This window comes from Cynocephalus volans, chromosome 1, assembly GCF_027409185.1.
Source record: "Cynocephalus volans isolate mCynVol1 chromosome 1, mCynVol1.pri, whole genome shotgun sequence".
Taxonomy (NCBI): Eukaryota; Metazoa; Chordata; class Mammalia; order Dermoptera; family Cynocephalidae; genus Cynocephalus; species Cynocephalus volans.
The window spans coordinates 3,093,398-3,119,923 of NC_084460.1; the positions used below are offsets into that span (position 1 = coordinate 3,093,398).

At 49.9% G+C, this 26,526-nt stretch overlaps 2 protein-coding genes across 2 annotated transcripts in view; one reads left to right on the top strand and one right to left on the bottom strand.

Annotated features, from left to right (window-relative positions):
- Nucleotides 1–2,387, top strand: part of CRACR2A (calcium release activated channel regulator 2A) — a 76,000-nt gene extending 73,613 nt beyond the window's left edge. Inside the window, exons 16-17 of the mRNA XM_063080123.1 lie at nt 825–901; nt 2,303–2,387. Of these exons, the coding sequence (XP_062936193.1) occupies nt 825–901; nt 2,303–2,387 (162 nt within the window). The remainder of the gene's footprint in view (nt 1–824; nt 902–2,302) is intronic.
- Nucleotides 2,388–17,796: 15,409 nt separating this feature from the next.
- The window catches only part of PRMT8 (protein arginine methyltransferase 8), a 79,762-nt gene continuing 71,032 nt past the window's right edge, over nt 17,797–26,526 (bottom strand). Inside the window, exons 9-10 of the mRNA XM_063114743.1 lie at nt 18,552–18,673; nt 17,797–17,880 (exon numbers count right to left, since the gene is read on the bottom strand). Of these exons, the coding sequence (XP_062970813.1) occupies nt 17,797–17,880; nt 18,552–18,673 (206 nt within the window). The remainder of the gene's footprint in view (nt 17,881–18,551; nt 18,674–26,526) is intronic.

The following is a 26,526-nucleotide window of genomic DNA, read 5'->3' on the forward strand; positions in this document are numbered from 1 at the left end:
GAGATGCAGCCGAGGTGGGGTGAAGAAGGTGGGGGCTGGGCTGCGGGTGTGGACCTGGAAGGCTGCATCAGAGGCAGCATCTGACCAGCCCCCTGGGCTGCAGCCACAGATGTGTCCTCACGCAGCTAGCCCGTCCCCTGCAGGCATCAGCCTCCAGGGGAAGGCCATCACAAAGCCAGGGCCGATGCCACTAGCGCTGTTGTCCTGAAGCTGGCAACCTGTTCATGGGAGGGATAGATGGGATACAAAGAGCTCTGGCCGAGGGCCCTGCCAGGCACGCAGCACAGCCCTGTCCTCGTGAGGTCAGGGACACTCATGCTGTGCACCCAAGCTGACAGCCTGGGAAGCTGGAGGTGTAGCTAACTGATGGAAAAGAATTCCTGCTGGAGTGCCGCAGAGCATGTGCCCCAGGGTCCGCGGATGCTGCTAGGAGAACTGCCATCAACTAAGTGCATGAACTGACAGGCCAGCCACGTGCCCTCACTGACCTCAGTTTTCCTGCCTATAAAGTGAGAAGAATCTTGCCTGCTCTGGCCTTTGTGCTCTGCCCACATCGCAGGGCCTGTGTGAACCTGGAATCGAAGGGATCTGAGAAAGTGTACAGCACTAAGCTAGTGCACGGTTTTGTTGTTTCACAGTTGTCACTGCTCCCCTGGGAGATGGCTGCAGAACTGCGTTGGTCAGGGGGCCTGTAGAGACAGAACTCAGCCATGCACTGAGTGAGGAAGGGTGGAGGAGCTGAAGGGTGCTGTCCCACCGCTCCCAACAGTTCCCTGCGACTGCCCCCGTACTCTTTTGGTATTCTCTCTGTTTGATGATTCTAGGAGAACAATCTGATCTTCTACGAATGCAGTGCCCATTCTGGTCACAACACTAAAGAGTCCGTGCTCCATCTCGCCAGGTAAAGAGATACACCCTCAGGTACCAGCCTGGTGGGGGATGCTGCGTCCCCCTGTCCAGCCCCACCTCTGGGCCTTCCCTCCCTGTCTGCAGAGCACTAGAGTACAAGGATGGTGGCCCAGGCCTCTGTGTGGGATGTCGGCGCCCAGGAGCAGCCTTCTGAAACACAGTAATGATGAGAAAGAAAGCATCCCTGCCTGTCACCCTCACTGCAGTCTTTGTCTGAGTCTTAAAGGCTGCCTTTTCCCAGGGATCCTCTTTTTAAATGCAAATGCTCCCAGGAAAGGTCATGCCGTGGTCCCTCAGCACCAGCTTATATTTTAGCAGGGACTAGTTGGCAGCCAGCTGGGAACAAGAATGTTATAATGGGCTATAATATGGGTTCCCGGGGTGGGAGGTGGGGGTGGGAACCAGACAGAGGGGGGGCCCGTGATGGAGAATCAATCAGAGGTAACCAAGGTAACAGCCCTAAAAGCACTGGTCACATGGAAAGACTGGTTCCTTAAGACCCTGCCTACATCAAAAATTAAGAAGACAGACCACACTGGGACCCATTTTCAGTACTTAGGCATTCATTCCATCCATCCATCCATCCATTCATCCATCTGACAAATACTTAATAGTGCCCATTTTGTGCTCAGCAGTCATTCTGAGCACTTAAAAATATTTTTATTTGAGTGATTAAGAACCTAGAACAACTCCTCTATGCAATTGAGAGGCTATGGGGTTAGCGAGTACCACGAGGAAAAGTTCTAGGCTTTTCTCTGCCACTGACTCCCTGGGCAAGTCACCCTATGTCTCCAAGCCTTGTCAGTAACACAGGAACATCAATCATAACTTCCTGCCACTCACAGGTTGTTGTGAGAATCCAAGGAGATGCTTAAGGTAAAATCACTTGGCAAGTATAAAGCAGAGATAAGATACTTACCGTTATTTTTAATCCCTCACCTCCCACATCTAATCTGGAGCTGCGGGCACATGGCGCAGCCCTTCTGCAGAGTTAACAACCAGTGAACACATTTTTGAACCTCTACTGTGTACCAGTTACTGTGACAGGCTGTAGAGACGCAGACAAACAGCTCGTTCCCTGGAGAGGGAGGTAGCCAAGGAAGCAATGTGTTGTGATGCTGGGTGGTGGGGTCCAAGTGCACTTAGGCCAACCTAGAAGATCGGGGGGGCTTCCTGGAGGAGGCGTCCTGAAGGATCTATGTGGACGAAACCCTCTGGCTCTACAATCATAGTCATGCACCTGTATTGACCAGGGGGACTTTAAATATTCTCTGATGCTCTGGTGAGGCCGGGTTCTCTCTGATGTTACCAACCTTAGAGTGGCTGGTCCATGTGGCCAGCTTCCAGGCCTAGCAGCTTCTCCACTACTGACGCTGTCCCTTCTGCCTCCCAGGTTCCTCAAGGAGCAAGAAGACACAACAAGGAAGGACACCGTTCAGGTTGGCCGCGCTGCCAAGAAGAAATCCTGCTGTGGCTGACAGGAGGCCTCCCAGGCCTGCTGCCACCCAAGCCTGAGGTCACAGGGTCTACCCGTTCCTGCACGTGGGCTCCTGTGTGGAGGCCACCCACCGAGGCCCACCCGGACCTTTGTCTCTGTCAGTGACTTGCCTCCCCACAAAGGAAGGAAGCACGTGAGGTCAGGAGAGCAGCCTTCGAAGCACCTTAGGGTCTTTTCTCTCCCTTGTCTCTCCAGGCCCCAGATGCCCATTCCTTTTTTTATTTTTCCGCCAGCTTGGTTTCCTGGGGGAAAGAAACAGATGGGCTTTTCCAGAAAAGCCACCACGTGCCTTCTCCACCTCCCTTCTCCTCCCCTTGCCCTTAGGAGCCTCAGCACTGCGGTTGCCATGGCAACCACGCAGGGCAGACTTGCAGCTTCCTGTAGGCCAAGGACACACCACTGGGGCGATGCCGGGGCAGTTTGTCTTGCTTTGGCTCCAAGGGTACTCTTGGTCCATGCTTCATGGATCTTGAGTTACTCAGAGCCGCTCCCCAGGCCCCAGCCCCACAGCCCAGGCTCTCGGCAGCCACTGCCTATGCCCGGCAGGTTCTGAGACCCACAGCCTTTCCTCCCATCCCCCACCGCCAGCCCTGGCTTCAGGGTGGCCTGGGCGTGATCCATTTATGCCTGGGGTTAGGGACTTGCTTCCTACTTGACTTTGACTATGAAAAAGCAAACTGGGGGGGAAAAGCCATCTGCTGCTCAACAGAGCGACCATTTCTGGAGGGTATCAATGAGATATGTATAGCTACTTAAAAGCCGTTTCTAAATGTTTCTCAAAATAGCTCTTCAAAAAATTGTACATGATGATTAATGGGGTGGATTGACACGCAGGCAGTGAGGCCCAACGCTAGGTCCGTAGTTACCGACTTCATTTTACTTTATTCCAAAAGACCGTATTTTTAAAAATGCGTGGCTGTGGTGCTGACATTTTGCTGGTGTCTGAGACGCGAGCAGGGTGTAGCTACTGCCTTCAGTGTCCCAGGACTGCAACAGCGCAGCACGTGGACTGAGGGGTTGACCCCACCCCGTGGGTTCCTTCAGCTGGGTGCAGGCGAGGCCCGGCCAGCTCCACGTCACTGGCTGGCTGCCAGGTGTGCTTGCCCTGGGTGCGGAGCTGCATAAAAACATCGCAGAGACCACTGCCTTTACGACTCCAGGGCTGCGGATCCAGGCCCCCAGGGAAAGTGGACACCCAACAAGGACACACACAGAGCGAGGGGGCAGAAAGCGTCCACAGGCTTCCAAAACGATAGTTGAAACGGCCCCCACACAGCGAAACCCCAAACCATCAGAGCCCCCAAAGATCACCAGGCACACACTCCCCTCCTTTTTGCAGACTTCTCTGTCTCTCATCCAGCACTCGCAGGGACCAGGGAGCCCGTGGAGAGTGCTAAGTGCAGACAAGCACTGAACGCTAGGAGGGGCTGTGTGGTGGAGAGCCAGCCCCCACCCCCAGCCCAGGCCCACCTCCTCCGTAAGGCAAGGGGACGGGCTAGTTCATGCTTCAGCTCCTTCTGCTCAGACGTTCATTGTCCATCGTAGGTAGGCTGGCCGTGGGCCCTAGTCCGAGGCTGAAGAGAACCCGCAGGAAACTGCTTTCCCTAAGGGAAGGACAGTGGTGGTGGCCTCATTAGTGCAATGTGGCAGAGAGAGGGAGTGTGTGGGTCACCCAGAGCTGGCCCTCTGATGTCTGTGTGTGTGTGTTGTTGTGTGTGTGAAGGTCAGGGTGGAGGCAGGGATGGCCGTGGAGAGAGTAAACCAGCTCTCCTGCTTCTGACAATAGACAGATGGCCATTGAGATTCAGGGGCAGACAGGCTGATCCTGGGGTGCCCTAGGCCACAGATGCTTTGTCCCAGGCTTTGGGCTGCATTTTTCCATTTAGAAAAAGTGGCATCCAGAGTTCAGAGCAGGGTATGATGACCCTAGTGCTGGTCCTCTGGCATGTGGGGTAAATCCTCATGATACTTCAGAGGTCCAGGCAGGGAGGGAAGGAGGGTTTTCAGGCCTCTGCTGCACTCTTCTCCAGCCCCACTTTATAAAAGAGTGAGGGGTGGGGACTTCACAGGGACCATGAGAAGGTCCTTGTTCCCAGGTCTCAGCCTCCTTCCTCCTGTTCCTTGCAGCCATCATGTTGATTGGAGCCACCCCGTGGCTGTCACCCTGGCTTAGAGGCTGGCAATTTGCTGTCAGAAGAACTTTCTGGCACTGTCCCATTTCCAATGCTGAAATGATCTTCAGCGAGTCACTTCCCAGGCTCCACATTCATCTGTAGATGGGAGGCTTTGGAGTCTCCCTCACAGGGACATTTTAAGTATTAAAAAAGGTAATGTATGTAGAGTACTTGGCACAGTGCCCACGACATAACAGATAGTAATAAGTAGGGGCTACATTTGTTGTCAACATTGAATCTCCACCCGGACCACTGGCCTTGCTTCAGCTTTAGATTTAGAACCAGCTAACATTTCCTAAGTATCGACCCAGAACTGGGCACGTTCACATACAGTACAGCTGCTCCAGCTCCTGTTTCGTTGCTGTTTTCATGGTATATATAATGTGTCCTTTTACTTTCAGCCTGTTTGTTCCTTTGAACCTAGACTGTCTCTTGTAGACCAAATATAGTTGGATCATGGTTTTTTAAAAATCTATTCTTCCTCTCTGTCTTCTAATTGGAAAGTTTAATTTGTTTACATTTAATGTCCTTGATAAAGCAGGATTTATGCCTGCCATTTACTACTTCTTTTCTATACATCATATATCTTTTTTATTCCCCTGTCCTTCAATTTGCTTTCTTTCGTGTTAGATATCTTCTAGTGCACTATTTTAATTCTCTTATTTCATTTACTGTATATTTTTCACTTATTTCCTTGGTGGTTGCCCTGGGAATTACTATTAATATTTCAATTTATAACAATCTGTTTGAATTAATACCAACTTAATTTCAGTATTATACAAAAGCAATGCTCCTATATAGTTCTCCCCTCTGTTATGTTGTTATTGTCAGAAATTACATTTTTATACATTTTGTGCCCATTAACATAGATTTATAATTATTGTTTTATGCAGTTGTCCTTTAAATCAGATAGAAAAAAGGAGTTACAAACAAGAAAATACACTTATACTGTCTTTTATATTTAAAGATGTAATTACTTTTACTGCTGCTTCTTGTTTCTTCATATTGATTCAGATTACCATCTTGTGCCTCTTCATTTTATCCAGAAGGACTCCTTTTAGTATTTCTTGTAAAGGAGACTTGCTAGAAACAAACTCTGTCGGTTTCTGTTTATCTGGAACTGTCTTAATTTATCCTTCGTTTTTGAAGGATAGTTTTGTCAGATATAGAATTTTTGGTTGACAGGGCTTTTTTCTTTCAGCACTTTGTGCCCTTCCATTGTTTCTGGCCCCCATGGTTTCTGATGTGAAATCAGCTGTTAATCTTATTGAGAGTCCCTTATATGTGACAATTGCTTCTCTCTTTGTGCTTTTAGAATCTCTGGCTTTCAACAGTTTGATTTTGTTGTGTCCAGCTATGGACCTCTTTAAGTTTATCCTACTTGAAGTTTGTTGAGCTTCTTGGATGTGTATATTAATAGTTTTTATCAAATTTGGGAAGTTTTTGTCATCATTTCTTCAAATATTCTTTGTACCGCTTTTATTTTCTCCTTTCCTTCTTGAACTCCCATTATGTGTATTTGGCATGCATGATTGTGACCCACAGGTTTCTGAGGCTCTGCTAATTTTTCTTCATTCTTTTTACTTTGTATTTCTTAAAGTGGATAATTTCAACTGACCTATCTTCAAGTTCACTGATTGGTTCTTCTGCCTACTCAAATATGCTGTTGGGCCCCTCTAGTGAATTTTTCATTGACATTATTGTACTTTTCAATTCCATAATTTCTGTTTGGTTTCTCATTATAATTTTTTTGTCTTCATCGATATTGTTTATTTGGTGAGACACTGTTCCCATACTTTTCTTCGCTTCTCTACACATGGTTTCCTTTAGGTGTTTGAACATATTTAAAATAGCTTAGATTTGTAGTCTCAAAGACCTCACCTTGGTAGACATCTGCCCTGTGCACAGACCAAGTTTTGCCCACCAGTCCTTGCTTCCTTCCTCACATTCCACACGACACAGTGAGGACTCTGGTCTTATTGCTTGGCTCTAACTCTAACCTTCTCCTGAAGTCTCTCCTCTCTTCTGGACTGGAAAGGGAAGAGGCCCTTCAGATCTGAAAAATCCTTCCCTCTACCTGAGTTTCTGTGTGTCTTGCTGGAGATGAGCTGCCCCAGGATGTGTCCACTTCCTTGAAGACGTGAATGGTGGTGGGACAACCTCAGGCAGTGCCCCCTGTCCTGCTCAGAAACTAGACATCCTGCAAAGCTGCACTAGATAGGGATGGGTGAGGGAAGACTGCAAATCAGAGCACATATGAAGCTTTAAAAAAAAAAGGCAGCCTACTTACTTCAAAATAATGAAAATATAGTAAGTATGCATACAAAAACAAAGACTTGAGTGGCCTGTGACTGTTGGTTGTGTTCAAAGCCCCAGCTTGGCTTCTCGGGCTGGCCCTGGGTGTGCTCTCCTCCCTTAATCTGGGGAACAGACAGAGGCTATACAAATTCCAGCCAAGTTTAGTTAAAATCCATAGGACTTTAATTTATTGGTTTTGGTTATTCCATCTCTTTTTATCCTATGGGGAGGGGAGGTTTACAGGATACAAGAGCTTTTAAGCCTCCTCTTTTCACTTCCTAACTCTGTTGATGTTTCTATTAATACACATTAATTACCAGCAGTAGCAGTAACAAAGAACATCATCCCTCCACCTTTCACACAATTCAGTGGAGCCGATGTAATATAAGTGCCCTACTTAGGGAGATCATTGCTGGAAATGATGGGAGTTGGTAAACCTTATGGAGCTTGGCAGAGGACCTGAAATCAATGTGGAAACAGGATCATGGGTGAGGGGTGTCATTTATCATCCTGAGACCAGGGCTGAGTCAGGTCCAAGAACTGACCCTCTCTCAGAGCTGGTACTTCATCAGGGTTTTGGTACTGCTTCAACAGTGGTATTTGCAGGCATTTGTTATAGCACCAGTAGGCTCCTCTTGCAACAAATGAGGACTCCTAGGACCAGTGAGGCCCATGCTATCATAATGAATTATGACTGGATCCATCTGACCTATAAAACTAAATACCACCCACAAAAACACTGCACTGCTAAGCAAAAATGCCTGAAGAAAATGGACAGCAAGAATGGGATTTTTTTTTTAACTTGGAAACAGAAATTGAAACATGTGGAACTCAAAACAATTTTGGGAAACATGACTGTGGATCTGGGATTAATTGGACACATGTAGCACTAGGTTAAGGGCAGGGTGTCAGGGCGTGGTCTGACACTGGGTGCCTGGCCTCTCCCCAGCCACACTGTAATGATGCTAATTGCACCATTCTGTATGGTGCTCATTCATCCTCATTGCCCACAGGGCTCTAATGAGCAAAACGCACTGGACTGAGCTCCTGAGGGCAGCAGCATTCATCTCTTTAACCTCCTGCCTGATACAGTGTCTGGCAAACAATGTTTGCCTTACAGGAGCCATTGAAAACAGAGCATCATTTCTCAAGACCAAGGCCCGCCCCCATGCTGAACAGCTCCACTGGAGCCTTGGGTCCCAGAGGCTGGACAACTGGGCCCCTGTGGCCTATGTAGACCCACAGGGCTTGCCTTGCAGGTTCAAATGAGATGCTGCTTCTGGCTTTTAAAATAAAGTGCTGGAGTGTTCCAGCTGCTGCAATTCAGTTGCCTTCCAGACAGTGAGATGCCCATCAAAGCACTCTATCTCATCACCCACAGCCTCCCCAGCTGCTGCTAGTGGCACTCCATAACCCACGGGCAGCTCAGCAACTCAGTTTGACCTGGGCTCCATGCCTCTCTGCATATAAGATGCTTGCCTGCCCAGTTCCCCGCATTCCTGGTGGGGAACTTGCTGGCTGTGCCTCTCCCGAAAGCTTTCTCTAGCCCCCAAAGATCTGCTCAGAATAGAGACCTGCACATAGGCTGTGCGGCCTTGGGCAACACCTGGAACTGCTTGATGCTCTGAGCCCGCTTCCAAATCTGTAAAATAGTGCTCTCTGCCTCACCCCCCTCACAGGGTAGCATAAAGGTCAGATGAGAAATCTGGGACAAGAGCACAGTCAACTGAAAAGCTCTAAACAAATGATAGTTATTACATCATCACCTGCCTCCTCATGCCACAGACCAAAACAAAACAGGAAAGAGAGAAAATCCCACATTTCTTGGTAACAGGGAGAAGCTGGGGTCACAGGTAGAAGTTCCTCCCCATTTCCTTGCAAGAAGAGAATAAGTAAAACTTGCATTTCTGCAAGCTGGAGACTCATCTGAGAATGTGTTGTATCCTCCCACTCTGTTCTGAAGGGTGCCCAGCATCACAGACTCCGAGATTCTCACCAGCAGGTCTGGTCCCATTCATTTGTGTATTTACAGGGCCTCGTACATAGTAGACACTAGGTGGGTAGATGGATGAATTTGTTGCCCACCCAAGACTTTGCAGGCTAGTCAGTTACCAGTTAGAGCGTGATGTTACAACACCAAGATCAAGGGTTTGTGGCCCTGTACTGACCAGCCACTAAAAAAAAAAGACTTTAGATAGCGCACTTTTAATTGACCCACCTTTATGTATTTGGTTTATAAAACACTTTCACAATGGGATGATGAAAAAGTTCTGGAAATGAGTGGTGGTGACGGTTGCATACAATATTGTGAATGTAATTAGTGTCCTTGAATTGCACATTTTAAAATGGTTAAAATTGTTAATTTTATGTTGTTTATATTTTACCACAATAAAAAATTTTAAAAAAAAAAACGCTTCACAAACATTTATGTTCTGTGAATGAATAGAGGTTTGATTCTCTTCGATTCCCAGTAACTGAGGTTCTAAGATGCTTGGTGTTTGTCTCAGGTTATATCAAGAGATGAGGGAGCTGGAAAGGAGACAAGCTCACCTATGGCCTTTGAGCTTCATTGCACTTGAGAGGAAACACCTAGAAGCCCACAAGTATACATTAGCATGCCATCCAAATGCCACCACAGCCCCCAGGCTTCCCTCCTACAAGGGCCTCAACTCAATGCTGCGCAGCCCCAGGCTCTGCACCCCAGGCTCTGCACCCCAGGCTCTGCGGGGCGTAGTGCTCCTGGCACCTCTGCCCCTGCCCCCCCCGCACACACACTTCTCTTTGTGACTTTGGCTTCTCTCCCCATAAACAAGCTCCTTGTTGACGACCTCTATATCCTGTATGCCAACTGGAGCACCAGGGAGATGGTCAGCAGGGTATGTTGAATGACGACCACAACTACAACCACAAAAAGAATGACAAAAGTCTTTTGTTGTTGCTGGAATTTTACTGCATTGACTATTACAGGAAATGCATTAATTAGCACCCAGAAATATTTCGGTTTTGCAGAGATTGGCATTGTAATAATTTATGGTAAAGACTAAAAACTAGCATAGAAGAAATGGAGTAGAAGAGGGAACCTGGGTCCTCTGTTCCAGGATGGAGGACTGACTTGGCCATTAAGCTTGTCCTGAGTGCCTCAGAAGGGTGGGTGGGATCAGAGCTGGTGGGTGAACGGGAGCAGAAGGGCTGCAGTTCCCCAGGCCGTTTACCTCAGCGCTGTCCATCGGTGGAACCGCTGCCTCGCTGGGTCGCTGGGTCGTGAGCTCCCTGACAAACTGCTCCTAGCAACGCGGTGAGAAATTGGACACAACGAATTGCAAGTCCCCTCCAACCCCAAGCCCTGAGAGTGAAGCGGGAGGACGGAGTATAAGGAGTGACGGGGCGTCGGGCTGGGTCAAGCTAGGAGGCTCTCCTGGACCAGGACAATGGTGGGCGCGTTCGCTGCTGCAGTTCAGTCTCCGTCCCCAACCCACACCCTCCCTCCCTCTCTCCCCCCTTGTCCCCTCCCTCTCTCCTGGGTCAGTCCCCACCCGATCAGGGAGTGGAAAGCACCTGGCCTCAAACCCTAGCCCAGAGAGCTCCGTGTTCCACAGCTTCACTGGCATGGGGACAGGTGCCGAATCCGTGCCAGAGCCCTGCCAGCCTCTCTATTGTGGCAAGTGAAATTACCAGCTTCACACTGCGGGGCTATTTAAATCAGCCTTTCATGTCTGATGGATTTAAAAATATGCTGGGAGTCGGCATCTTAAATACAAGGAACACAAGCAGCAGATGAGGCTGCATTTTCCTTCCTCTGTGCCTTCCCCCCTCCTGCCCCTCCCTAAGCAGCTCTCATTCATGAGGCCCATCTCCCCTGCTCCCCATCCCCCAGCGCCTCCCACGGCTTGAGCAGCGGCTGGAGCCCCAGGGTGTGGGTTCGCTCCTCAATTCTGCAAGAGACCTGTAAGCACCACCCCCCACCCCGTGGGAATGCCAGCTCTCAGCGCTCCCCCAGGGCCATTGGGTCTTCTGCATCAACTATTTCTTGTGTGCAAATGCAGTGCCAGCCCTGGCTCACAGATGAAGAAGGAGATGATGGCCCCAGCAGGAGCAGGAGCTTGCACGGGGTCCAAGGTCAAGGAGCAGCCATTGGCTTCTGGTCTACTTCCCGTGCCGCCCACAGCCAACTCCTTGGGGCCTTCCACAGTCTTTCCACTCAGCACTCGGAAGAGGACTCGCTGCCCCCAGAACTACATAGGTGGAGATGCTTCAGCCCCACATCTCCTTGCAGGGCACCTGTTCGAGTTACACAGCTCCTGTCACAGCAGGTTCCAAGTCTGCCCCTCATCACAAAGGACAGATATTCACTGAGAACCGGTCTGGAGCCATGACCCACTTCTAACCCAATCTCTCCTGCTGTAGATTAAGTCATATTCCCTCCAATCCAATCCCTGAGTGTCATCTCTTTGAGGCTTGATCAGTGGCCCCACAGCGTGTCCTCCATCTGTGGGCAGGCGGCCAGCTGGCTGGTCAGCACTGCAGTCATTGAAATCGGGATGCTTCACCTGGAAGCCACACGACCACCCCCGTCCAGCTGGCTGTGCCCCAGCTGCACAAGCCCAGGTGCTGGGTCTAGCTCTGCGTTCTCAACCTAGGATGCTCCTTCAAGTCGTCTGGGGAGTTCTGTATTTTTTACCAGTTTATGTATTTCTATTTATTTCATTTTTAATTATTCTATCTATTCTATTATTTTTCCAAAAAATAATATCAATCTTTGCATCCCCCCCACCACCAGAAATTCTGACTTAATTAGAAGTGGGAAGAACTTTATTTTTAATTGTTTAACATTACTATTATTAGCAACAACAATAATGGGATGGAATAAAGGAAACAATCCCACCAGCTCGAGAACATTTTTTTGATCTCGGACCTGCTATTTGGTGCCTCTGTGTCCCAGGATGATGAGGGTGTGGCCCCGGGCGTGGTGAGGAACCTCATCGCCAGCCGTCTTCAGCTCAGCTCCATGCTTGTCTGCAAGCCAGGCTCCGGTTTTAATCCCCAGCCTTCCCACGGTCGACAGTGTTTCCGGGCCACCTGCGGTACTGCCCCCACCCCATACTTCAAGCTGTTGAATCTGAATACCTAAATTTTTAAAAATTAAACCCAGAGAGCCTTAGGAAAGAGGATTTCTCAGAATGAGGCAGTCATGGGGATTGTATTCTGCAAGCCTCAAGCCAAATTAAATTTTGTATCATTCACTACTTTGAATTCTCCGGGCCACAGTGTCCTCCTGAAACATGAATAATCAAAGCCAGCTATGGTTTGTGGACTGGGAGGGAGTGATAGAAAATCCACATGCACACGGCAGGGTAGAGTTTACCAGTCACTTCCACAACACTCTGTGGAAACTGAGGCTCAGTGAGAATGAGGACCTCCCCTGAGCAAGGCTAGCTCAGGTCCAGGGCCACAGTCACCGCCTTTAGATGTGAGCACATCTTCTGCCCTAATCTCTCACCTGGCCTCCCTGGTCCTGGACACCTCCCCAGCCCCACTGCCCCCTGCCTCCCCTCTCTAAGCCCTCAGAAGCCACATCTCCAGAGGCCTGCTAGATAGAAACCCAAAGGAGAACCTCATCAGAGATCATCAATAGGCAACATTAGCAGAGACAAATTAATTCGCCACCCAGATGAGAGTCACCCAGCCCTGGCCAGCCAGCAGCCGGGACCCTTAATTCCATTTCCTTTCAGTTATTAAAAGATCTTCCAAGAGATAGCCCGTCTCCATGGGGTCACAGACTAAGAAACTGCAGTCACACGCCTGGAGTAACCGTGCATCCTGGCCTGCCCACGCAGTCCCCGCTACTCGCTGGCAGAGCCTCAGTGATGTCTGCAGCCCTGGCAGGACCCCCATTCCCTCCTTGAGCCTGTATGTCTCTTCCCTAACCCAAGTCCCTCTCCCATAGCCAAAAGCCCAGCAGCTTTGAGCTGGGTGGAGACATGGAGACTACTCTAGGCTGATACCTTCATTTCGTAAATGAGAAAACTGAGGCCCAGGGAGGGGGAGTGAACAGCATACAGCAGATTCAGAGCGCAGGAGCAACAGGCATTCTGGCAATGGGCACGAGCATCACAGCAACAGGTCATCCTCCGCTCATTCAGCAAATATTTACTGAACACCTATGATGGGCCAGGGGCTGCACTCAACCCTGAAATACAAGCCTACGTGAGAGACAAGCCTACCCTCAAGGGGATTGCAGCCTGGTGGGGACACAGACACAAAAAGATGCTGATAATGCCACATGGTACGTGTGGGCCCAGGGAGCACAGGGGGCCAAGTTGGGGGGCGATTCAGATGGGGCGAATGTGCTCGAGTCCCGGAGGGGCTCAAGCCTGGCCTGAGTCAGAGGAGCAGCACGTAGTAATAGTAATAATAGCTGCCACATGTGTCGCTCAGCGCCTGCCACGCATTTAGTCCTTACCACAATGCCGTGGGGTAGATAATATGATCACCACCAGTTTACGCGAAAGACAACTGAGACAAGCAGAGTGGGAGTGTCAGGGCTCAGTCCTCCAGCCCCAGGGTTCACACTCTTAGCCACTGTCCCGGACTTCCTCTCAGTCGCAGGTGGCTCTGGGTCTTTAGTCCAGGACACTGCAGGTCACCTCTTGCTGACTGGCCAGGTGGGGCCTCCCATTCCAATTCTGCACTATGCAGTGGGTCGGTCGCCTCAGGCCCTGAGCCACATGTAATGACCTCAGATTCCTGCAAGCCCTGGCCCTGCTCTGAATCCCCACTGCATCTCTAGTCTAGGCATCTCCAAGGCCACATTCAGAGTTGTTTCCAAGGAACAGAGGACAGGAAGCAAACGCTCCGACCCCCTTGGAGAGAGACTTCACTCAAAGTGGTTTCTCCCTCTCTCCCTGCAGGAGCCCAGAGCCATCTGCACGTTCTTGTCTGGGGCCCTCAGTTCCAAGAACAGGGAGAACTGCCATTTATCAGCGGTTACCATGTACCACAGGTAGGGTACATTGCCGTGTCATCCCACACTATCTCACTGGACACTTTCAACAACTCTAGAGAAAGGTACGATCATCGTCCCCACTTAGCAGGAAGGAATTCACACAGGAGCAGACCATTCGAGACCTCACTGCAGGTCTCACAGCCATTCACTGAGCACCAGGCATCAGCCCCAGGCTTATTTATCTCCAAGGCTGGCTGGGGTTCAAGGTATCATCTATGACTGTAAAACTGAGCTCGAGTCTGCAAAGCCTGCGCCTTTGGCTTCAAGTCCGATGGTCTGTACAATAGAGCTAACCAGCCGTGGCCAGAAAGCAATTGTCGTAATATCAGAAACCCATTATGACCCAGCAAGCCTCTGAAAGACACTTGAAGAATACATCTGTGAGTTGAAAGTGATGCCCAGCATTATGCTCCCCTGGAAACAGCTGCCCGGGGCTTGAAGACAGCAGAGTGATCCCAAAATACAGATCCCGCCTCCCGCAGACCCTACCCACTGCTCCCGCCTCCCAGACAATTACACCCTCTGAGCCGAGAGGAAGCCATGCTCGTGCTCGTGGGAAGAACACTGTGACATGACACCAGGAAGGATAATGCAAATGTTCCCGGTGTCGCACAGACGGGCCCGATGCAGAGTCCCCACTGGCGAACGAGGCGATCCTAAAACGAAGCAACCTGTATTCAAGCCATTTTCAACAACAGCATCCAAAAGAAGCCTCCATCTCCATCCTGCACTTGTGGCTCCTGAGCTCTGCTGGCTTTACCGTCCCCTTTCCTGTGCCTAATTCTCGGAAGCAGGCAATGGGTTAAGTCCCTTATTACTTTCCGGGAGAAACAACTGCCAAACTGAGCTCATTAGAGAGGAGCAAGCGTGGCGTGCGCATCCTGCCTGTTGCCTTCTCAGGGCCCGAGGAAAACGTGTCCTGGATGTGGAAAAAGGCCCTGACCGTGCAGCCCCGGCTGCGTCTCGGGCCTCCCTCCTCACCGCTGCCCCAGCCCTCTGCTCGCTCCTCACCGTCCAGTGTGCAAGCTCTCGGGACCCCTCGGGGACCGTGCCACGTGCTGTTTCTGCTGGGCTTCTGCCATCTCTCCCCACCCTCCCGGCCCTCTCCTTCTCTCCCAATTTTTCAAATCTCTATTTAGAGTCATATCTTCAGGGAAGCTCTCTGGAGCTCGTGCTCTAAATTAGTCTCCAGCTCCCTCAGCCTCCACGTCCTCTTCCACGGTATTTATCTCTTCCCTCTCATTTCGTGTCGCTTCTCCAGCAGCCTGGAAATTCCAGGAGGGCAGCCTGATGCCTCCTTTGTTCACTGCTGAAGTCTCAGTGCCCAGCATGGAGTCTGCGACACAGGAAGAACTCAAGAAATGTTTACTGAATAGATGAAGTCAGGAGAGACCTCTCACTTAGCTCCTGATTCCAGCTGAAGCTGAAATGAAATAGCTGCACAGGCTTTATCTGCAAGAGCCATGCCCAGTGCTGAGATAACAGGCAGTGACTACCCCCGCTCCTGCCTCCAAACAGATCATCCATGTCTCGAGGTGACACTCCATGGCCAGACCGTCCAGCTGTGTGTGCAGCACACTATTTCCTTACCCCTAGGTTCTGCGCCTTCCTTTCCTGCACAGATGTTCTCTTGGGAGGATCAATCCTTCTCTGGGCACAGAGAAGAATCCCTATAGTCTCTTCTTCTAGTGCCTTCTGACTCACAATGCCATGGTGGCACATGCCTCTGTCATATTAATGGTGATTTATGACCATGGGGAGATAGCTGGTTATTTCCTATTAACTGTTGCCAAACAAGTCTCAAGCACCAACATGACCATTATTGCCATCAAGGTTTATTTCTCAGCAGTCCCCACACTGTTCCCCTTGCCAGTCCCCAGAATGGGCTTCCAAGCCCACTTCCTCCGGCCCTGAGATGTCAGGGATGCCTGCAGGCCCCAAATGCCTGGAGCTCCCAAAAGGTCAGCATTTTGTCTGCTCCACTAGGCTCCTGGCAATGTGGGGTTTTGCCCGGTTGACCGTGGGTGGAATCCTCCATTCAGCTCCATGGGCCTCCTGCTAAAGGCTAGGCTGATCGCAATAGGCAGAATCCAGGGGGTCCCCAACTCCCACCACAATGGAAACTTACTAATGAGGTCCACCCAAATACCCTCCAAGGGAGTCCCCACCCCAATATCCTCCTTCAACCCCCTTTTCTCTTCTAACACACCTGCTTTTGTCCCCTTCTTGAGCGTCTCTGTCTTTCTTGTCTGATACATGCATACAAAAAGCATTCAATGGTTGTCACTGAATTTTTCTCTAGATATGAAGGGTCTCCCTTCTAGGCCCGAGGCTCAGAGGAGTCAGCACAGGGCAGTGGAGAGCATGTGGAACCAGGACCTGAGATCTTGGCCCAGCTCACCTCAGCTGCAAAATGGTGAGGGTCACCGTGCACCAAACTCCAGGGCTCTGGGGACGTTGACAGAGTGCACAGACATCAGAGGGTTGTGCAAGTGGAGGGGCCATTGCTATTGGAGTCAGTTACCATCACCCAAGGCCCTGCCGTCACCAATACCCTGCACCATGCACAGCCAAGCCTGAGGCCTCCTCTGCGTCGTCCCATCCTTGGTCCCTCTCTGCTCCACCCACCATCTCTAACTGGCCCTCTTCCTTCCCATCACCTGGAAGGTCTGTCCCAGGGGACATGGCTTAGATGAGATTGATGGTCTCGGGAGCTAAAGAATAAAGTAAATCCAAACCAAATCAAAATACTCCACCAAGCCTGGCACTGTATTTCCATTCTACAGAGATTCTGTTACCACACTGGAACCAAGGCTAGAAGTTCTTCTGACAGGTCTCTAGGCTACGTATAGCTCCCAGGCTACATGTAGGCTCCCATTCTGGAGCAGTCCTGGTTAGCTTGTGCCCCCCATCCCAGCTCCAGGATCCTCCTCTCATCCCCTGAGGCCAGGACCTTTGAAAATCTGCAGGGGAGTTGCTCCCACCAGCCCCAACTTCCCCAGGGCCCAAGGAGCTTGCCTTCTAGGAGCAAATTCAAATACAAGGAGGTGTTGCTCCCTGATTTTCTGTTCCACTGTGGCCTTCAACCCCCCCATTCCAGACCACCAGGAACACAGACATACTTTGGCTTTGTTCTCATGTGTGTTTATTGAGCGCCCACAGAGTCTGTGGAGCTATGCTCAGGGTTCGGAGCCATGGTCTAGTCAAAAGGAGACCAGAGCTAGTACAGAGAATGCTTCGTAGCTGCTTAACATCTGTAAAGGGATGGGGAAGGGGAGAACTAATCACAAAACAAATTCCTATTTGAAAGCAACAGAATCTCCTCTGGGAGTGATATATATTCTACACACGCACGCGAACACACGCACACACCCCTCTGAATGAATACATAAGGATGGCCACTTGGTTGTATATGTGTGCATATACAGCGTCTGTGGGTAAATAAACTAATATATATGCTGTACACACGCACACGCACGCATACACCACCGCACAGACGGATAATCTGGCTTATGCTATCAAAGACACTATGTCTCCAGATTCTAGTGGAAGCAATCTGTCCTAGGTGCCTGCAGCATGCAAAACTTGGAAGATCCAGAGAGTCAGTTAGGCAGGACGATGGGGATACATGGGTAAGTTTCCATCCTTGGGGCCCCAGCCCCAGCACGCGAGGCTACTCTTTGTTGGTGACAACAAAGCCTTCATGGAGGGCTCCCAGGGCAGTGCAGAGGAGTTGGGGGCCCTCCGTCCAGGGGTGGGCCCACAGGAGCACTGATGAGTTCACCAATCTTAAAGGCAGAGCTGAGAACTCTGATTTTCAAGTGTGTAGTCCTGAAACAGTATTCTTTGGGACAGAGTGGCAGATCAAGGTGACAGTTCCTGTCTCGCTCACTCTCTGCAGCTCCCCATGTGTGCTAACGCATTTTGTAGTCATTAGATACAGATGTTTCACACAGCTGTCCCTTAAAATCCAAGTCTACTGTGAAATCGAGGTCTCGCTGCAAAAAAGACCAAAGAGCAGTAGTCAGGGTGGGAGCCACAGGCTGGGCGGCTACAATGTTCTTAAGGTTTTCTAGCTAAGGAGCTCCCACCAGTAGCCTCAGGAACCTCTCCAGTGCCTCATTATCCTCACGGGAAGTTCTTTGATTTCTAACCTAAATCCTTCCTGTTCTAATATAAAAATGTTCCCTTTGATTTCATCTAGAGAGAAAACAGAGTGCAGTGGTTGAGTCTTTTGTGGCATAACCCTCAAAGCATTTTTAGACTCTTTTAGTACGTGTGCCCACTCTGCGGTTGCCCAAAAAGAATGAGGCAGTCTCCAACCCACCAGGCCAGCTGAAGAAATGTGAACCATACCTCTTCCAGGCCACCAGAAACAGTTATTTCCTGGCCCAGCTCATCCTAAATGACGTAGAACCCCTTTAAGTGACAGCCCCTGCCATGAAGAGCTGGAAGCTGTCTGTCCTTGAGGCTGAGTCCAGAGAGGACCTAGAGAAAGTTTCTAGTTGCCAAGTTTGGAGGGGCTAAGGGTGGGGTCCTTCAGTTATACCTAGTCACGTCCAGACACTGCTACCACTGCCTCCCTCAGTAGCTTCTCTGCGCACAGGACACTTAAGAACCCGGGCAAGTGGGTCCCTGCTCCCCTCCGAGAGGCTGCCCCAGCACTCACCACATTTTTGTCATTTGGCTTCATGGATATCGTCCCGTAGATTTCTTCCCCCCTCCGGACAGTGAGGTAATCTTCCAAGTAGAAAACGGTCTGCTTCCAGTGGGTGTAGGGGGCATCAGGGGCTGCAGGGGTGAGGTCAGGAGAGGGGAAGGAACAGTCAGTGGGGATGTTTCCAGAAGGGCTGAGGCCGGGGCCTGCATAGAGGTTGCTGGGCCTCCCGTGGGACTCACTGAAACTCCACCAGGCCACCGTTCCTGCTGGGCCAGGTGCCCAGTCCTTGTAGCCTGCTTCCAAGCCCCCCAGTATCTCCTACTCAGCCCCATTGCCCTCACCCCCCTTCACATTCCCACACCGTCAGGACAGCTGGTCTTAGGTGGAGACCAGAAGAGAAACACGCTGATGTTACAAGCTAGTGCCCAGGAGAGGTGACGAATGTCCTCTCACCAACTAAACTCGTTAACACAAATGCACCTCAAAATGCAACTGTTTCTGGTTAGTTCAGCAGAGTGACGGCTTTCACACAGTGTGGGGAGGGATGTGTGGAGGAGGCCATCCCATCCCTGCTCACATGACGTCATTTATGTAACCTCCATGGCTAAACATTTTCCCCAGTGTCACTTGTATGCCATGTATTTGCTCCTCAGTCCTACAAAGAGCTTTCCTCGCCTGCTCCTCTGTGCCCTGCAACTAACCTTGGAGCCTCGGCCAGGCGTGCTGTGGGCTTTCAGCTGCGCCTTCCCCACTGAATCAGAAAGAAATGAGGGATGATTCTCATGCCATGACCCCCATGCTGGTTCCTGGCTCCCTCACCCTGCATGAGCCAGAGCCATAGTGGCCCTGCGCCTCCCCTGTATGTGCCACTGAATCCCATCCATCCCCTCTCGGAGCATGACATTCCCCAGCTAAATGGGAGGGGTCCTGCCTAATGGGCCATCTTCATGGACAGCAGCTGTCTTTGGAACACTCCTCCCCCTTGGCCAGCCTCTGTCTTCCTCATCCTCAGCCTCACCCCCTCTGGGAAGCCCTGCCTGACCACCTAATCCCAGATAAGGGCTCGCACAGCGCCCCGAGCTTGTACAGCGTGATGTTTCCCACGCTGCGGTACAGACGCCTTTTCCCCACTTGTTTGCCTCCTCCACAGATTGCAGTCTCCATGTGGGCAGGGGCGTGCCAGCCCCGCTCACTGCCCTGTCCTCAGCGCCTGCCACTGTGCTTGGCAGATCTACATGTGCTGAATAAATGAATGACAGTGAGAACCCAAAGAGCAGACCCCGTGACGCTTCCACGTATCCAAAAATGGTCAATTACATTGGGACCTGTGGAATCTGTGATCGTAGAAGAAGCCATTTCATAGCAACTTCTCTTGGTCCAGGCTCTTCCCTGCCTCCACTGGCATTTCCTCTTTGCTTAGGACCAGTGCTAAAATGAGAAGACTTGGGAGAACATGGTAAGGGCCTTTCAAATGCTTCAACAGCTGTCATACATGGAAAGACTTATATGTGGCCTTATATTTGGCTTTGGGGGCAGAACAAAGGCTAGTCTCTGGGAATTACTAGAAGGCAGATTTTTAATTCACCAGGAAGAATTACAGCTGTCCCACAATTATACAAGCTACCTGAGGTCCGCCCTTGGAGGCATTCACACGACCACTGACAGGGGATTTATCATGCACCAAGTCAGACGAGGTGACCTCTAAGATCTTTCAAAACCCCAAGATCTATTTTAATGGTAGTAAAGAGTCTGCCTTTTCTCTGTCCTTTGCAGTGAGCTGGCTTGATCAAATGTCAGTGGTTTGGATAGAGACTCGAGTAGCCTTCAGTATGTGCATTTGGAAAATCAATGCAAACTCAAGGTCACGGGGAGAAGATTCAGCCTGTGCATTTGGAAGGGAAAGAAGGATCACGAATGTGCAATCTGTGCCTATCAGACCCTGGGTCCCCAAGCGCATGCAGCTTTTCTGGCCCCCAAGGCATACTACTGTCTGCAGACAAAGTGCACCTGCTCCCACACCGTTCCCTGCCAACTACCTCTAAATTGTCAAAAGATGGTTTCTGGTCGTGTATGGAGAATATCAGTCTATGACCAACAGCACTCTCACCCCCACTTCCAGCTACACTAGCTCAGACAGGTGTCTCTCCTGTTCCTAAAGACCTTCAGGCAAGGGGACTCAAGCAGCCTCCTCTGTCAACTAATCAGATGCCTTATGAGAATCCCAGAGGCTCAGATTTGCTGGCCATTGAGCCCAGGACTCTGCTTTTGATGGTGGCCCCAAAAAACATGATGGCTTTGGGTTGGAGGAAAAAAATTTTTTTTTCTTGATATCAACATCAAAAGGTTAAGAACTGTCCCAAACATCAGTTTCCATGATGGGTCCATTGGCCATGGACTAGTTGTCTAAACCAGTTTTCTCAATCCTATTTCTCTATCAAAGTGCCCAGGAGATGCTTATTAAACTTTGGATATTTCAACTCTACTCCAAGACATTTGAATTCAGTAATCCTGGGGTGTGGGCAGGAGACAGGCCTTCCAAGATTTACAAACTCCCCCCACCCCCAGGCGATGTAGACACACAGCCCTGGAGGACACACTGTGCCTCTCCGGCATCTCTCAGGTAGGAGTCGTGGAAAAGACATCAGGCAACAGCAGGCTCAGCTTCCAGTCTCCGCTCTGCCACAGCCGTGCACTGTGCCTGGACTCAGGCTCTACATCTGCAGGACGTGGTCAGAATATTTGTCTCCTGAGGCTTTGTGAGGGTGAGATGAGATGCAAAGGGGAAGCATCGTGTGCTAAGGTGACCAAGCCTTCTGTTGTGCCCGGGACACTCCAGGGTACCTCTGACTTCCTGCATAATGGCTGGTAGCTCTCCCTTTCTCCCGGCCTATTGTGGATGAGACAAGTTAGGGCATCACCGAGCCATTGTGTCAGTAGTTATTTAATCATTAGATAGAGTGGCACATGATTTCATTTATCCATGAACTACAACTCTAGCCTGCAAAGGCATGCTGCCTCACTCTGTTGGTCTAGAATGTTCTGGGGAAGCTTCCAGAATACTGAGCACAAGAGTGGTCACTCAACAAAGGGCTGTGGACAGCACCCCTCCCCTGCCCCAATCTACAACCATCAAGATTGTGCAGCTGGCTTTCAGCTTTCCCTATTAGGAAGATGCCTCCTATTCTTAATACTCTGGCCCCTCCTGCCAGCCTCCCCCTCCCTCCCTCCATCAAGCCCCCTCCCCATCGCAGCATCTCTGGGTTTAGATTATACACAGCTTCCGTTCCATATTTTGCAGTGAGCATGACGGTACTGCCCATGGCACTGCAAGCACAGCTGCCTGCCTTCATTCATTCATTCATTCATTCATTCATTCATCCATCCAACAGACTTCTATTTAGGATGCCTACCATGTGCCAGGTATGTTTCAAAATTTGGGGAACAAGAACAAAGATGGAGACAGTTTCATGCGTTCCCCTCCCCTTCTTGCTATCCCACTTCTCTGGTAGATCCTACAGCCTAAGTGTGAAGACCCTCACGTAAATAGTGATAAAGTGTGGTGAGAGCTGGGACCAGGGACAGGGCTGGAAACACAGGAGCACTGAAGTAGAGAGCAGGGGCCTCTCACAAGAAGATTTTTCCCGGTACTTTTGGAAGGGGAATGGAATTCTGCTTTCTGTTTCACCTCCCAGCGTCTAAGTGGCTGGTAGTTCTTTCTTGGATATAATAATTTTTCTAGCTGTAAATCTGGAATTATTTTCCCTAGGGGGTTCAAACGCTTTCTGGAGAATTAAAGACTATGTACCAGGGAGCATTCTGACCTGAGAAAATCACTCAGTGTCACAGGATGGCAAAGCTGGAGAGGGGCTGCCTGAGCCCAAGGCCCAGAAAGTAACTTGCTCAAGGTTGTGTCCAATGTCTGGTCACCCTAACTTGCTGATTCCTGGAAAAACTAGGATGTCAACCCAGGCCTGCATCTACCTGGGCTACTGCCCTTCCACCCACTACCCAGCTTTTCCAGACTAAGCAGCAGCCCCCGGGGCCCTGGATTCCACCTCCTAGGTGGGATGTGTCCTAATGGGTGGGGCAGCTGTGCCTTCGGGCCAGCACAGCCTGTGCCCATGTGTGACAGCTTCTGCCTGGAGCTGGAGACATCAGAGCCATCAACAGGGATCGTTTTCAAGCTTCACGATGTGAGAAGTGCCTCAGAGCTGGTTGGCCAGGCTGAGACAGGAAACTCAGTTGAGGGCCTATTAGGAAGAGCCACAAAGAGCAGGCTGTGCTTTGCATAAAGTTCAAAAACAGCTGAGACCAAATGATGCCTTGTTTAGGTGCACATGTACATGTGACAAAACTTTTTCAAAATAGTGACGGAATAATTTTGAACTCAAAATTCAGAATAATGTTCATCTAGAGGTGATATGGGGGGATGGGAGGGGATGGAGTATCCAGGTATTGGTACTGGTAGCATTTTAGTCATTGAGTTAGGTGGTGGGCTCACAAGGATTTATTGTATGGATATGAATTAATTTATTTACACTTATTAATTATAAATATAATCATATTACATTTATTAACAATGTATCTCTAGTTGATATTTAAAATTAATTTTAAAATAATTGTAATTAAAATTAATTAATTAAACAATTTATTTCTTAATATTAACTAATGTATTTACAATCTAAAAGTAGTGATAAGAAATTTATTTCCAGTTGCTCTTTACATTCTAGTTATTAATAATTTATTTACATTCTAGTTACTGAGTTGAATGGTAAGTTCATGGGTGCATTATATCAGTAAATAAGTAAAATGTGAACCATGCATGGCCCAGTGATGATGGTATGTCAAGAACTAAGAATTAGGATTAATCTAATCCTGTGTACCTGAGATCTTTGAAAACAAAAAGGAATTGCTATGTTGGTGGTTAGAGTGTAGATAGTCTGAGTATAGCCAAACCTACATGAACCAGTAAAGAAGTCCACTACATGCTGGATCCAAAGCCCCACAATGACATCCCAAAGTGGCTGAGAAACAAACAAACAACTTATCTTTCCCCCGACCTATATGGGAATGCTGCACAAGAGGGATCTATGTCAGCCAGAAGGCATACAGTGTCGGTGAGACCAGAGGGTATACCTTAGCGAGGAAACGGGATCACCTTTTCAGCAGGGAGTCACCTTGGTCAAATTCTCAACCATCTTGTTCAGGGCAGTCTTATACAAGGACAGTGGTTCTCAAACTTGAGCGAGCACCATAATTACCTGGAGGTTTTGTGAAAACACAGATTTCTGGGCCCCACCCCCTGTTTCTGATTCAGTAGGTCTGGAGTGAGGTCCAAGAATTTGCAATGCTAACAAGTTCCTGGGTGCTGCTGCTGCTGCTGCTGCTGGTACAGGGACCACACTTTGAGAACCACTGCACCAAGGCGGGAAACAAGGGACTGCAGGACCTCCAATTGTCCTTTCAGAACCCGAGTGTGTGGAGCTCTGTGTAAAGGGAAGGGGGCATAACGTGATAACTTCTAAAAGACAGAGGAACAGGCTCACACCAGGATTTAGACCCGTGGCCTTGAGCATATGTGAGACCATGGTGGGGGGTGTGGCCAAGAAATAAGAAGGAAATGGGCCAATGGGTTAGAGACTGAGGGCAAATCCTCACCATCTTTCAGGCAGGCCAGAGTTGACTTCTTTGATTCTGGACTTGAGCTTAACCAAGCCTCATCCATGTGGGGTTAACCAAATGTCATCTCTGCAACCACAGAGCCAGGGAGTCGTACTAGACAGAGGTCCTGCAGTCTGCTTGGCTTTGGGGACTGGAAATAGATCTCAAGGAAAGGAAAACCTTGCTGAGAGCTACAGGGCAGGAGCTTAGGCTTAGGAAACCCAGAGCTTTACCTGAGTACCCTGCCCCCTGACTTCTCATCACCTGCAGCAGGACAGGCCCTGGGTTAGGCATCATCCTGAGGACGGGAGAGGCAGAGCCAACCTCTGTGACTCTATCCCTAGCTTCCAGTCATAGCGTGGTCCTCGAGCAGCCCAGTCCTCAGCTCCCTCACTGTCCCTGCTCCTCACCATCGCTAGGCTGAGTCTTACCCATCCTTCAAGGTCAAAGGACTCCTGCCCCCTGGGAAGAAGAGCTTGCCTACTGCCCCCCTAAGGAGGGTAGAAGCTGATAAGGCCCTGGATCAGGGGTCTCTGGTTTTCCCCAGGGCAGGGAGGCACCAACATTGTCCTGGTTGATGGAGACCAGAAGACCCTGGTCTTGGTGGTCAGGAGACTCTTGTTCTGGAAAAAGCCACTCTGTGAGGGATAAATTTCTTGCCCCTTCTGTCCACAGGTGAAAATAGCATCATTGTCATCACAACTTCAGGAAGTGAATAATCACATCCTCAAATTCTGGTGGAACTCATCCCCCTGACCCCTGCCACACATGCTCACTCACCCCCCATGACACGCTCCCAGTCCCCAGGAAGACTCGCAGGATGGCCAGCATGAACACACCCCAAGGGCAGGAGCTCCTCTACTCTTCTAACAGAGACTTGTTCATAACTCTGTTTCAGAAGCCAGCAATACAGGGATTAATGGGATATGATCCCTGCTCATGCAGGAGACCGAGGGTTGCAAAACAGAGTGGAGATGTTGAATAAATGACAGCATAGCCCCCACTGGAGTCTTGTGTTTAAAAAAAGAAAGTGGATATCTCTGTGAGGTATGGAAACACCTCCAAGGTGTGCTGTTAAATAAAGAAAAGGTAGCTGAGAGCAGCGTGAGTAGTGTGATCCAACCTGTGTGTTTTTAAAAAAAAGGTGCAGCTACGTGAGGCGCCAGTGCGGGGAAGCTGGGCAAGGCTCACAGGACCCTGGGTACTGCTCTTGCCACTTCCTGTGCGTCTACGATTACTTCAAAAGAAGAAGAAAAGGTGTGTGCAGGTAGGCATGGGCTCGTGTGCCCACTGAAACCTTCTGGGGGGACACAAAAGAAATTATTATAATTATAATAATATATAATTTAGAATAATATAATAATATAGAATAAATAACATATATATTATATAATTATTATTATATATGCCTCTGAGGAGTGGGACTGGAATGGAACGGGGGAGAGAATTTTTTCCTGGATTTTTACACCCTTTTGTACTGATTCCTTCTTGTTATTGCACATGTGTGTCACTTTAAACATCACCATAGTAAACACATGCACAGGCTGCTGGGGAACCCTGGAAAGGACACCTAAACTTGACCCAGCAGGGAGGGAAGAGATCAAATGGCCCCTGCACCGAGAGAGGACGTCTGTGCTGAAGTTGGCCAGGTGAGGAGGTGGGGGCAGGGGAGGTGGTATGAGCTGAACTGTGTCCCCCCCCAAATTCATGTTGATGTTCTAAACCCCAGTACCTCAGAACGTGACTGTGTTTAGAGACAGGGCCAAGTCCAATCTGACTAGTGTCCATATAAGAAGGGGATCAGGACACACAGAGACACCAGGGATGTGCACACATGGAGGAGACATGTGAGGACACCGTAAGAAGGCGGCCATCTGCAAGCCAAGGAGAGAGGCCTCAGGGAAACCAGCCCTGCTCTCACCTTGATCTTGGACTTCCAGCCTCCAGCACTGTGGGGAAATGCATTTCTGTTGTCTAAGATCCCCAGTCTGTAGTACTTTGTCAGGGCAGCCCCAGCACACTAAGACAGGAAAGGAGATGACAGGAAGCTTCTGACAAAGGACCCTGTGTCCCCACGGCACACCCTGGATAGCCAAGGGTGGAGTGTGCAGAGGCTATGGCCTGGAGACTGAAGGAGCTCAGTGTGGCCAGGCTGAGCATGGAGTGGCAGTGACGGGATGGGGTGGGCCAGGTCACAGAGCCCCCAATGGCCAGCCCGAGACCTTTGAGTGTACCAATGGCCGTCAGTGAGGCACCTCCGAAGGCTTACAAGATGTCCAAGAAGGGCCCTGGCTTAGGCCCCAGCACATTCCCCACGTGGAAA